This window comes from Populus euphratica, unplaced genomic scaffold (genome assembly GCF_000495115.2).
Source record: "Populus euphratica unplaced genomic scaffold, PopEup_1.0 scaffold351.1, whole genome shotgun sequence".
In the NCBI taxonomy this organism is placed as follows: Eukaryota; Viridiplantae; Streptophyta; class Magnoliopsida; order Malpighiales; family Salicaceae; genus Populus; species Populus euphratica.
Genome location: NW_011500242.1, coordinates 204057 through 217211, shown reverse-complemented (window position 1 = coordinate 217211; position 13155 = coordinate 204057). Strand labels below are relative to the sequence as shown.

Below are 13155 nucleotides of genomic sequence, written 5' to 3'. Positions count from 1 at the left end.
AAAAAATAAGACCCGTATAGTTATTTCTGCGCTAGAACCAGCTACTTCGCTCTAGTAACCCCGTGGTTAACTTTCTGGCTGCTATCCTTCTACCCAAATCAAACTCTAGTAACTTGTCTGGTGTCCTTAAAACAATAACGAAACCTCATGTCATACCTCCAAAGTTCCACCATTGTTGCAACTTCTGGGCTTGCCTTGTCGGAGGTTCTTATGCAGTGTAATTTCCTGAGCTCTACAGTACAGTGATAGTGCAAAAGTAGAGCTTTTGGAGGAGGAGTTAGAGAATTAAAGAGTCAACAATGGTATTTATACTTCTTATAAACGACTCGTAATCTCGCGTACAAAATCGTGTTTGCGGGAGTAAAGTTCAGTTTTATTGCTTTACAAGTTTTTAATCCAAATTTATACATTAAATATGATCTTACTAGTAATCTCATGATTTTAACGACAATATATAATATATATCTAGTGTTTTTCTGTGTATGTGAGATAGGTGCTTCTCTCTTCTTCATTTTCACGGTTGCCAATTGAACGCCAACATGCATATGCATGACCTTAATTCCTCCCCACCATTCATATATTTGTATGCATCACGAGCCATCGTGAAGCAGCTATTCTTCCTTCCTTTCCACTTCCAGCGCAATCTCGTTGCGGCGTGTGAACGGAAGAGTAAAAGGTGGATTGTACTGCAACCAAAACAACGAAATCTATATTAATACGAGGAGTTCATTAATTTCGTTTTCTGTTCCTTTTATTTTTGTTTTTAATTTTCATTTAGATGGAAAACTATTTTTCTGGTTTTTAAAATATGTTCTTTGTTAAAAACAACAGATAAAAACAATTAAGTTTCCATGTCTTGTCTTCATAAAACATAAACACAAAAAAGAACCAGCCTTTAACTATCACCGCTCACCAACATCATACCAAATACCTTACCTGAGCAACCTCCACCGAAGCACTCTCTTTTACTCTAAATTCTGCGTCCTTTTTCAAAGCATCACGTAACTTCAATTCCCGTTGCTTAACTTCTTCATCAGTAACAAAGCCTGCTTTAAACAATAATTAATTTCCTTAAAAGTATTTTATGTTTAAGTTACCAAACAATGAAAAGCGGAGAAAGTGATTTCTAGGAAAGTATCTTGAAAGGGGATCTTAATTAAAACAAATTAAGCAATATCCTAAATGCTTGTAATGATTCAATCTAGATCGATCTGACAACGAACACGCACTGGTCTGGTTTCTCCTTGTGGGCGGGATTGTCCCAGATTATTAAAATCGATGCACTTTATATATAGTGGCAAGGAAAACCTGAGAAAGCAACAACGGCAACAACTCTCCCCGGAACCTGTTCAACCCTCACACTTGGATCCTTAGGCAAAGGCAAATTAGCGCCGTACTTGGATGGCATGACAAAGGACATTCGCCACTTCCCCTGATTTGAAAACCAGAACAAAAATGCGAAGGAAGAAATCAAACTCAGAATTAAGAGTCAAAGATTCGTGTGGATGTGATATATGAGCATGCGACGGTGGAATTAAGCTCCAAAATCACCTCTTTGGTCATCACTGGCTGGGTCTTGCGAGTAATTACAGGCGTAGTCATTTCCATTTTCTCCTTCATCGTGTTCTAAATCCAACGAAGTGTGTACTGAGTTGTTAAATTACACTATATTTCAGAAAAAAAAGAAGAGAAAATCCAACCGATCATCTCAGGATAGATCGTCGTCCTACCTTCCCAAACAAGTACTCCGCTAAAACATTGAAAGACTGAGAGGCACCATTGAAATCAAATCCAGTCTCCCCTGACATCGTCGTCTCAGCAACAAAATAAGGCTGCTTGTTTTTAAACGATGACAAATCCAATTATGCATATACAACCAAGATTTTTGTTGAAAGAATAGTATTTATGAGTTATGAGCACCTCAACTTCTCTAATCTCGTACCCTTCTTTCCTTCTCGATACCTTGTACTTCAACGTTTCAAGGTCTGGAACTAAATACATCCGAACAAGAAGAGCCAAGCCATTTTCCCGATTGTTCAACTTCGGAAGTAATAAAATTTTAACCAAAAAAAAAAGAAAGAAATGTGCGTACCTGCCATCAAAGCTTCCTCCAAATCCCGGCTCCCACTTCTCTTTGGAAACAAGTATTTCGTAGTTTCATTCGCCAAATCGAATAAAACTGCGACAAAAACAAAAGAGTTAGTCAAACAAATAAATAAAAGTAAAACAGAATCATGATGATAGCAGAGATGATTAACATTTACGTCTTTGAGACTGATAAGAAGCCTGAGAAGCGAGGGCAAGGACGAGAGAGACTCGAGCTTCGAAGGCCGACATCGGCCTTCTCCGCGGAGAAGTTGCTGTGGTCCTGTCAGTAGCCATGGATTTGATTTTAGATGGAGAAGTATACCGAATCATGGTAAGCACCGGAGGCGTGCAGTTGCTGAGAAGCATATCCTTGGTTTTTGTTCTGCTGCTTTCTACGGCTTGCTTCCAACTACCCTGACGGAAGATTCTGGCCATTAGAACGAGATATTTTTCTACATAATTACAAAGATGTGGTTCAGATATTCTTTTTCTGTAGCAAGTTCGATTTGGGCTGTTGACTTCTGATTATATAATTGGCAAAACCCACGTACGAAGATGAGTTGGAGATGGTTCCAACTTCCAAGGCAACATTAGCATAATTCGTCTGTGTATGCGGAGCTGATCTTCAATATATTGGGATTTCGCGCTCTTTTCTCTCAATTCAAGGAGTATAACTTGTGAATTTATAAAGTAATTTCGACCTCTAATAACTCTAATTCAGCAACCCAATAAGATTGTGCAAGTCAAGGTTACAAGCTCCTTCGAATCTTCCAAGGGAGAAAATATCGCAGCAACAAACTTGGACAGAAAATTCATCATAGCCCACCATAAATGGGCTTGAATGACATTTGAGAACTGGGGTTTCTGGATCACTGTCCACCAGCCCAGCTAATTAAAATATCACACGCACATAATATTTTTGGCTAATTGATCAGAGACTACCCTAATTTTTGGTCAATAAAGATTTAGTTCCTAGCTTTTTTTTCATTTACAATGACATCCTTCCATCCTATTAAATTTAATTAAGTTTTTATTTGTTTGTTCTTGAGTTTTAATTCATGTGTCACATCATTAAGATATATATTTAGTTAAACATAACATAATAAACGGTAATATAGATAAAAAGATGACATTGCACGGAAAAAAAAAGTGTAGGATCTTTAATTATATTAAAAAAAAACATTAGGGACTACATTCCTGTTGACCTAAAATTTAGGGGGTAATATAGATAAAAAGATGACATTGCACTGAAAAAAAAAATATAGGATCTTCAATTATATTAAAAAAAAATATTAGGGAGTGCATTCCTATTGACCTAAAATTTAGGATAGTTTTTTTTTCATTAACCATTTTTTCTATGCTGCTTGAGATCATATGGATAATTTCTTATGGATTATATCTTAAAGTTGAAATAAAATTCAGTTGGTTTTTTTGGGGCAGATAGCTAATATATCATTTTCCTATTACTGAAAAATCAACGGCAAGACTTAATTTCAAGATTATATTATTAAACTTGTTATCTAAATCATTAAACCGGTATAGATCATTGAACTTGTTACACGTGCAGTATCCCGGTAATTATTTACCACTCTTGAAAATTATAAAGGTCTATTTAGGTAAAATATAGAGAGACAAGGAGTTCTTGTCTTATATCAGTAAAATATGGACTGAGAGTCGCTACTTAGTATTTTAATCATTAAAAACTCTAACTAGTCTTAGAGATAGAGTACAAAGACTAGTTGCATAAAGAGAAGGTATTAACACCCAAAAAATATCACATCTAAGATAAGTTACATTGTTTTATTGTCTAATAAAATCTAAGATTTTGGTTGCGTTTTCTAATTGTTGGTCTGTCTAAAGGGTCAAGAAAAACTTTTCTCAATAAGACGGTTCTTATCTTAATGGGTAAAACTTAACCGTTCTAGTGTAAAAAAAATAATTAATATTCAGAATACATATTATATGTAATTTCGTACCCTGGATACTAAAAGATAAATCAAATAAATTTTTGTTATTTTTAAAATTTTGGTTAATGTTCTCCTAAAATATTATTTTTTGATGTATGAAAAAGACAATATGATATTTTAGACTTGAGACACTTGATTGTATACACAAAAATATTTTTTTTATTTTTTTTCAAATTTTTTTAAATTGATGAAAACCGGGTATTTTAATACAGTTGACAAAAACTAGGTATTTTAATACCAGATTTATATTTTTTAGTATAAAAATACAACCCAATATTAAGCAAAATTTAGTACAAAAATACACAGAAAATTATAATGTTTCAAAAGCATTTTTTTGAAAAATTTTTAGAATTGGGCCGGACCTGTCCCAAACATTTTGGGTTGGGCTGGGTCTATCAGCCATCTAACAGTAGGTCTCTCTACTATTCACATGCAAAGTAAACAGTGGCAAGACCCAAAGTAGAAGAAGAAAAAGAACAAGAAAAAGAAAGGGAAAGAGAAGAAGGTTGACTTGTGGTGGCTCACGGTGCTACTAGTGGATGTGGAGGTGGAAGAACTATCATGGTTTCTTCTCCTATTTTTTTCTTCCTCTCTCTGTTTTTCTTCTTTTCTTCATCTCTATTTTTTTTTTCATTAATGGTGTTGTAGTTGATGGTGTTGTAGTGACTATGAGTTGATGGTGTTGTACTGATTACAGATGGTGGTGTTGTGGTTTGCAGTAGTTCTTCTCCTTTTTTCTCTACATTTTGCTTCTTTTTCTCTCTATTTTCCTCTATTTTTTCTTTTCTTTTTCTTTCAATCTTTAGACCATTCTCCCTCTTTCTTCTTTTTTTTTTTTTTTCATCCCCCTTCTCATCTGCCCCCCCCCTTGTATTTATAGGTAAAAACAGAGGGGAGAAGACCACCTACTACCCCTGCCTAAGGGGTAAGGTGGCCGGGGTGACCATTATACAGTCACCCATGACCGCCCAAAGGGATACGTCCTCTTTGAATTTTAACAAGTGGGGAGTGGTGTCGGTGTTTTAAAAGAGAGTTGACGTCTTTTTAAAGGGAAAGGTGGTGAAAAATAGAGGAAGAAAAAATCTTATTTTTCCCCTGCTTCGCACATCTAGGGAAAGAAGAAGAATTACAATACCCTTTAAAACAACACCGTTTGGGATCCTTTTATGAATAGTGTATGAAACGACGTTATTTTAGCCAAAATACGTTGTTTTATTTAAATGAAAACGGCGCTAAACTTACATCAAAGTTCCAATCAATCTTCAATTTATAACTTATTCAATCAAATCCTAAATTACAATTTTGATTTAAAATTAATGCAATTATATCCCTGTCAACAATCAAATAGCGACCCAAAAGTTGGTCGTCTTTTTTCAATTTGGTCCTTGTTCTTTAATTTATGCAATTTGACCCTTAATTAATCAATACACTTCTAATCTCTTCAATTTGGCCCTTGATTCAGTTTAATTATAGCCCTTCTATTTACGAGTGTTTTTCATTTTGGTTCTTGGTTTTGAATTTCTTCAATTAAGTCTCTAATTGGCCATCAAACTTCAATATCTATATAATTAAGTCCTGATTTGACTAACTTAACTCTCAAAAATTATAATTTGACCCTAGAACTTTATTTTCTTACTAATTAAAGCCTCTATTGACTTCAAAATCAATTTTTCTTGCAATCAAACCCTCTATAAATTCAATTAAACATTCAATAACATTTAATTGAATTCATAAACATCTAATTTTGAACTTTTCTTCCTCAAATTGATTTTTCTTTGTCAGTCAAGTATTCATCAGTTAACAATATATTGTCAAATTTCAATCATTGTATTTTTAAACTTCCTCAACCAATTTTAGTCATTTTCTAAGCATTTTGGCATCTTTTTTCATGATTATTATTATTTTTTGTTTTTTTCAAACATATATTTTTTTATTTTTTTTCACTTGCCTTTTTTTCAAACTTTGTGCTGATGATGGCGGTTCTCACCGGTTCAATTTTTGTTTTCAAAAGAATTAGAACTCAACCTTTTTCACCTTAAAGGCAAGAATTATAACTTACGTCTCTTTCTCTTTGTTTTCCTCTGATTTTTTGTCTTTTTTTTTGTCTTTCGATCTTCAGACCATTTTCTCTCTTCTTCTTTTTTTTCTTTTTTTTCTTTAATCTTTTGGTCTTCAAACCATCCTCTCTCCTTTTCTTTTCCTTTTTTTTAGTTCTCCTCCTTCTCAATAGCCCCCCTCTGTATTTATAGGTAAAAATAGAGGGGGAAGACCCCATACTATCTTTGCCTAAAGGGGAAGGTGGCCGGGCCGGCCACTGTGCAGCAACCTCATGACCGCCCAAAGGGTTACGTCCTCTTTGAATTTTAGCAAGTTGGGAGTATTGTCGATGTCTTTTTGAAGAGGAGGGCGGTGGAAAACAGAGGAAGAAAAAACCTTCTTTCTGTCAAAGCCCAACTTTGAATTGTCGATGTCCTCTTTGAATTTTCCCTACTTCACGCGTCCAGGGAAGAAGAAGAGTTATAATGTTGTTCAAAATGACACTATTTTGAGCTTTTTTTTTTTTATGAACAATGTATAAAACAACGTCATTTTAGTTAAAACGCGATGTTTCATTTAAATGAAAATTTTAGTCATTTTCTAGGCACTTTGGCATCCTTTTTTTATTGTTATTATTTTTTGGTTTTTTTAATATATATACTTTTGATTTTTTTGTATTTGTTTGTGCGAGGACCTAAAAAAGGGTTACAATAGAACTATTTGGACATTATTGTTTTGAATTGGTGAGTGTTTTGATTTGAGATTGATATAATGATTTTTGTTGCATTGTGAGTTTATTTTTCTAGGATTGTGATTGCTAATTGAAAATTAAATCTTTATTCATAGATTATGTTTGGATTCATGTTGATTTATTTGAATTAACATGAAATTTAAATGAAGTTTATGAAATCACTAAGATTTTTGTGGATTTTTTGTTTTGCTTGATTTCAAAAACATCAAAAATTTATTTTATTTATTTTATTTATTTTAATATCTGAGATTATAAACTTATAAGATGTATTCTCAATATTAAATAAAAAGATATTTTTATTTTATTTTATATATTTTAATTTTAGAATAACTAAACTTATCATCCTAAAGTTACAGTCCACTCTACTAGGGTGGATCAATTTTAACCATTAGATATATCAATGATTAGAAAACACAACATATATTAGTAGTTATTATATTTTCATTTTATTTTTTCTTTTTATTCTTTATTACTCATGTAAATATAGTCAAGAATAAATGTAAAATAACATTTTTTAAATGAACACTCTTAATTAATTTTTGGTATTCTTAAAAACATGAGGATAACAAATTATAAAGATCTAACTTACTACTGCATGTGAAGTATAGAAGGAGAATAAATTTGAATTCCAATATATGGATACTTTATAATCCTATAACTAAAATATTAAAAATATAGAATTCTTTCTTTGAGAGATAATCCATTGAAAAAAATTATGTAAAAACCATTAGGATATAGAGCATAGAGAGCAACACGTTTTTTACAAAAGTTTGAAATAAAGGCTACTCTATTTATGTTTTTAAATATAAGTGAAATAAAGGCTATTCTATTTATGTTTTTAAATTTAAGCAAGAAACATTTATATTGTTTTACAAGATTTTGGCCTAATAGATTGAAACAAAGGCTAGAGACTTTCCCTTTCACCATGAATTTGACAAAAAATTATTTTTATATATTTGATTATGAAAACACTTTAAATGGAAAGAAGTTAGTTTTAAAGTTCTCATTTTTCAAGATACAAAGAAAATGTGAAAAAGAATTCAACCTGCCAAATTCAAATTAGTGACCTAATGATTACTTGTTATAACAAATTATTAGTTTTTTTGAAATTGATATACATAGTAGAAATAATGAATTTAAAATAATAGTTGAGAGTCTCTAAAATCTTGATAGATAGATGTAGAGTTATCTTAAAATTTATTACTTGAAGATTTGATCTTTTCTAACTTTGAATATTTTCTTAAATGTAAAATAATAGTTGAGAGTCTCTAAAATCTTAATAAACAGATCTAGAGTTATCTTGAAATTTATTACTTGAAGATCTGATCTTCTTTAACTTTGAATATTTTCTTAAATGTTAAGTTATCACAAACCACAAACTGTCTAGTTATTCAGCTTTTAATGGTAATCTACATGAACCATTAGTGAGAAATATCCTAAATCCCTATTTAAAAGAGAGGAATTGATATGCCTAAAGTATTAGCTCTTTATTTTATAACTTATATAGTTTTTTTTCTTCTAATAGACAACCTATTAAAAAATAAGAGGCATGACTTTATATTTATAAGAAATCCTAAAAACTCTATAAATAAAAAAAATCTATTTGCCCTTTAATAATATCTATATATTATTTAAGGATAATTTTAGAAATTTAATCAATCAAGTTTGTACTTAAATATTCTATGATTATAATTATAATCCCTGAATTAAATACATTCTAGTGCTTGATCTTTAAAATTATTTTCAATCAAGTTATTATTAATGTGTGTCACCCATTAGATTCCTAATATGTTGGTCCAAATATAAATTATAATTATAAATAAATAGACTTAAATAAATCAAACAATTTAATTTGTTATCAATTCAATAATAGATTAATTTATATTTAAAGATCAAGTGTATTATCTATAAATGTGTCATGATTCCTCATATATTATGAAAGTCATAAGAGGTTTGACTTAACTTTTCAATGACTAATTTCTAGGTGTAATTATTATCTCTCTATCAATAATATTTTGATTTAAATATTTTAATATTGAGTATTTCTCATATCAAATCATATTTATTCACAACATTATAGTCATTGATCATTTAAATAAGATTTAAAACTCTTTTAAATCTCATTCTACATTATGCAAGAATTTAACAATCAATACTATTTGAGAATATTTAGAACATTTTCTTTAATTCACCTAGAGTGATAATTTGTATTTTTATCACTCAAATACCTTCATATATTTTATATTTTATCTAATGTCTGCTCATATGTTATATTTATCATAATAATGTGTGAAAAGATCAAAACATAATACTCTTTATATAATATAATTTACTGATCTCGTATTTAGGAATCGCGTACATCTCTCACGTAAGTTTTCATATAGATATAAATGATTTTTTATATAGAATTCTCATGTATTATTAATCTAATATTATACGAATATTAAAAATAAATTATTTTTTTATTAATAATAAATATATATTTACATAAATATAATAATATACTTACATTACATTTTCTATTGAGTATGTTATTATATAGTTTTTTCCAGGACATTGACAAATCGAACGTGACATCTCTGTACAAGCATGGCATGGAATTACACACAAAAATGATTCGTGCCTTCTGCCCACCATTATCTAAACTCCCTCCTTTCCTAGCTGAGCCATGGAATGGGATTCTTCCATCAATCATTCATTTTATCACCGAAAGACTAATTAGAAAAGGTATAGAATTGGGAGTGGCTGACATTTAAGTCCCAACCCCCTTCTTTCTTAAGCGAGACTGACACTTGGACTAGACATCTATCATCAAAGAGATGATTCGAACATCAACGTATAAGTGCACCAAAACATTATGACCAAAAACTTTCTATTCCAGTCTGCCATGGATGCACATCACATATATAACAACATAGAAAGATGATTGACAGGAGAGCCTACTATGGCTAGAATGGTAATTATGCATGATGATGTCTTAAAAACTTCATGATTGAATTGAGTTTTTCATGCTACGCTTGAGTCAAAGAGTGTGGGTTACAATGTAGCTTTGTTTCTGGGTTCTTGGAAAAACAAGTATTATGTAAGAACATGGAACCTTTTCATATTTAATTAAATAATATATAAGAAAGAGAAATATAATGAAAATAGGTGGGAGTTTGTGATTGAATGAGCTAGGGTGTAGATCTTGAATGAGTTTGAATGGCTTGGACCTATCAAACTTCAATGTTCTATCTACTGACTAAATGTATTTTATATATCTTGGTCACATTAATTTACCTTGTGGAGCATGAAGAATGATGTTGCAAATATCTAATAATGTGTGGAGTTGTAGATGTTTCTTGGTAAGTGAAGTGATGATAAAGGTCACTCTATTAAGTGAAGAAAAATATTCTGATAACTGAAAAAAAAAATATTATTGGTGAAGAGATTAATATCTTTGCTCTAATAAAGAATTTGTATGTATGGAGATTTTGTAATATTTACTTAAAAATATATCTATATATGCAGTAGCATAATATATATATGGGTGAGGTAAATGAAATCATGTCCACATGACTAGATTTTTTTTTTCACAATCACTGTACATGTTCTATCCAGTACATTGCTTGGACGGCATCACCTCTTAAAATTTGCTGTAACCAAACATTTCAGAATCAAATCCCAAAAAATGCCAAAAGAAGAAAAAGGGTGAGAGAGGTAGATGTCTTGGACCTTTGCTTAACCATAGATGTCTGTGGGGAAACCTTCTATCATTTTCAATCTATTTTATAGTTAAAATAGTCCCCCTACCATACACCGCATCACGGCCTTTGCTTTTGCATTATTGCTGCCGGAGTATCTGATCTAACCCCATTCCAGAAGTTTCAAAACCCCATTCGCTTTCCAATCATGTCAATTCCTAGTTGATAGTGTTGTATTGTATTCATTAGATTTGCTGGCCCCAGGCCCTATTATTATTTCATTTTCGATAACTAAATTCTACTGGATCCACAAAAAGATACCTGAGTTATGAATTATAAGCAAAACTAGATACAAATTTATAATTTAGAAATCTTAGATTCTGATCACAATATATAGGATGGATGAAATTTGAGGAAGAGAAAGAATATGCTCCCCAGTTGGTATTAATCCAACCCCAATAAACATCCAAAGAAAAAATTGACAAAATAGTTCCAAGTTCAATTGAAATTCAGGCGAAAATTCATGTCTGGGGCTGTATCTCACATATTTAAGAATACAAGGTAGTATTTGTTTCACGGAGACGGAGAAACCAAAAAAGTGCAGCGGAAGTATAAGATTTTAAGGTTTGAAAGATAAAAAGAAGGTTGATGAAGATGCATGAATAGTAATATATATACTAGATAGGTGGTATATGGCTAGTCAATTTTTTTCTCATGTAAAAAAAAAGCTTGAACGATGAAAATTTAAATAAATTTGAGTTAATTTTATTAATACATGATCTAATATATAAAATCAAAATAATCTATAAGAAAAAAACTAAAAAATTACAAATCTTAAGATTTAATAACTAAATGTCAAAAGATAAAACAAAAAACATATTCAAAAAATATAATATTGATAAAAAAACTCAAATTAACTCAAGCTATTTGATTAACTCACACCTTGCAATATGAGATTAAAATAAAAATACATTTCATATGAAAAGATTTGTAAAAAAAAGATCCAAGTTCAATGAAAAAAAACATATAAAAAAATTGATTTAACCTAAGTTAACTTTACTTATCAACTCTAAAGATAACCTAAAAAAAAAGAGAGTTGAAAATAACAAAAGTGAAAGGCCAATAATTTAATACCAAATGATAAAATTATATATAAAAAAAATCAATGTTTTAAAAAAGTATCGAGGGAAAAAAACTTGAGTACTAACCTATCATCTACGACATGAGATCAAGAAAAAAATATGCAAAAGAAGGACCTATCAAAAAAATCAAATTTAAATAATAAATATTGAACATGAAAACTTAAGTTAACCTAGTTTAACTTGACTAACTTGTATTTAGGAAAACCCAAAAAAAAAAAAAAAAAAAAAAAAAGCTCAAGTGCCAATTATTTAATGTCAAATGATGAAATTAACAAAAAAAAATCAACCTGATTAAAAATATAGAAAACAATTCCAAGTCAATTTCAGTGAACTCGATTAACCTATTACCTGAGATATAAGATTATGATAACTTAATAAAAAAAAGTGAAACAAACACGAAGCTAAGGACCTAATAACCAAATGTTAAATAATGAATTTAGAAAAAAAATCAATTTTAATAAACAACCTAAAAAAATGCCAAACTTAATTGAGCTCGGGTCATGAGATAGGAATTACCTTATAAAAAAACAATTATGAAAAATAACAAAGTAAAATTTTCTACCGCTAAACAATTTAAAACAATATGGACCGAATATGATATAAAAACAAAATAAAAATAATAATTAGGGGCTAAATTGAAAAAAAAAATTAAAAAAAGATAAAAAAAACCATAATTGAAAGAATAAGGACCAAAATTGGATAAAAAAATAAAATGAAATAAAATGTTGAGACAAAAAATAAATAAAAAATGATAAATCAAGAAAACAACAATCAAAATAATAATAAATAAAATTTAATTACAAAAAAAATGCAATAAAATGGTAGGGGGAAAATTGAAACAAAATTGCAATAAAATGGTAGGGGGAAAATTGAAAAAAAAATAAAAAAAAAGTATATAAAACACGTAAAAAGTGCAATAAAAAATAGAAGGACCAAATTAGATATAAAAATAAAATGGTGTAACAAGGGTAACAAACCCTTGTGTATATGTAGAACTTAAGGTAATAAAACCTCGACGAGTAATGGAAACTCGAGATGAAAAAAATATATAAATGATGGAAATAATAATGAATATGGTGTGTAATAAAAGGGATGACATACTTAAATGAATTTAAAGGTATTGTTGAAGTTAAAATAAGGATTATGAATTTTAGTTCAAAATTTCATTACAATAGCGAAACCACTAATGAGATGTTAATCAAAGTAAATGAATGCTTAATTCTTAATCTATGCATTATTATGAACAAAACTTTGCTCATGATTGCATGAAAACTTTTTTGATTTATGATTTGTGCTTGCTGTGTTTCGGTTTGAATGTTCATTGTATTCTTCATGTTCTAGGTGTGTGATATGTTTTTATCAAAAAAGATTTTATGTTCTGTGTTTGTTTTATTTTAATATGTTTAAGGGTTGAACTAGTGTTTTCAAGTCAACCCGATTGGTTTTGTTGTGGGTCAGGTACCAAAGCTTTGTTTGGCTGATTATTA

General features: G+C 30.0%; 1 protein-coding gene across 2 annotated transcripts; it reads right to left on the bottom strand.

Annotated features, from left to right (window-relative positions):
• Positions 1–285: 285 nt before the first annotated feature.
• On the bottom strand, positions 286–2816 carry LOC105112583 (SOUL heme-binding family protein). Of its 2 annotated transcripts, none has more exons than XM_011008318.1 (8): positions 2259–2816; positions 2093–2179; positions 1921–1991; positions 1731–1832; positions 1552–1626; positions 1309–1432; positions 937–1046; positions 286–686 (listed from the first exon to the last, which is right to left on the bottom strand). In XM_011008318.1, exons 1-8 carry the CDS (start codon positions 2521–2523, stop codon positions 612–614), a joined length of 909 nt encoding a protein of 302 aa, XP_011006620.1. In that variant the 5' UTR covers positions 2524–2816; the 3' UTR covers positions 286–611. The 2 variants fall into 2 exon arrangements, with proteins under 2 accessions (XP_011006620.1, XP_011006621.1); XM_011008319.1 differs by having other exon boundaries at positions 2265–2809.
• Between the last annotated feature and the right edge of the window lie 10339 nt (positions 2817–13155).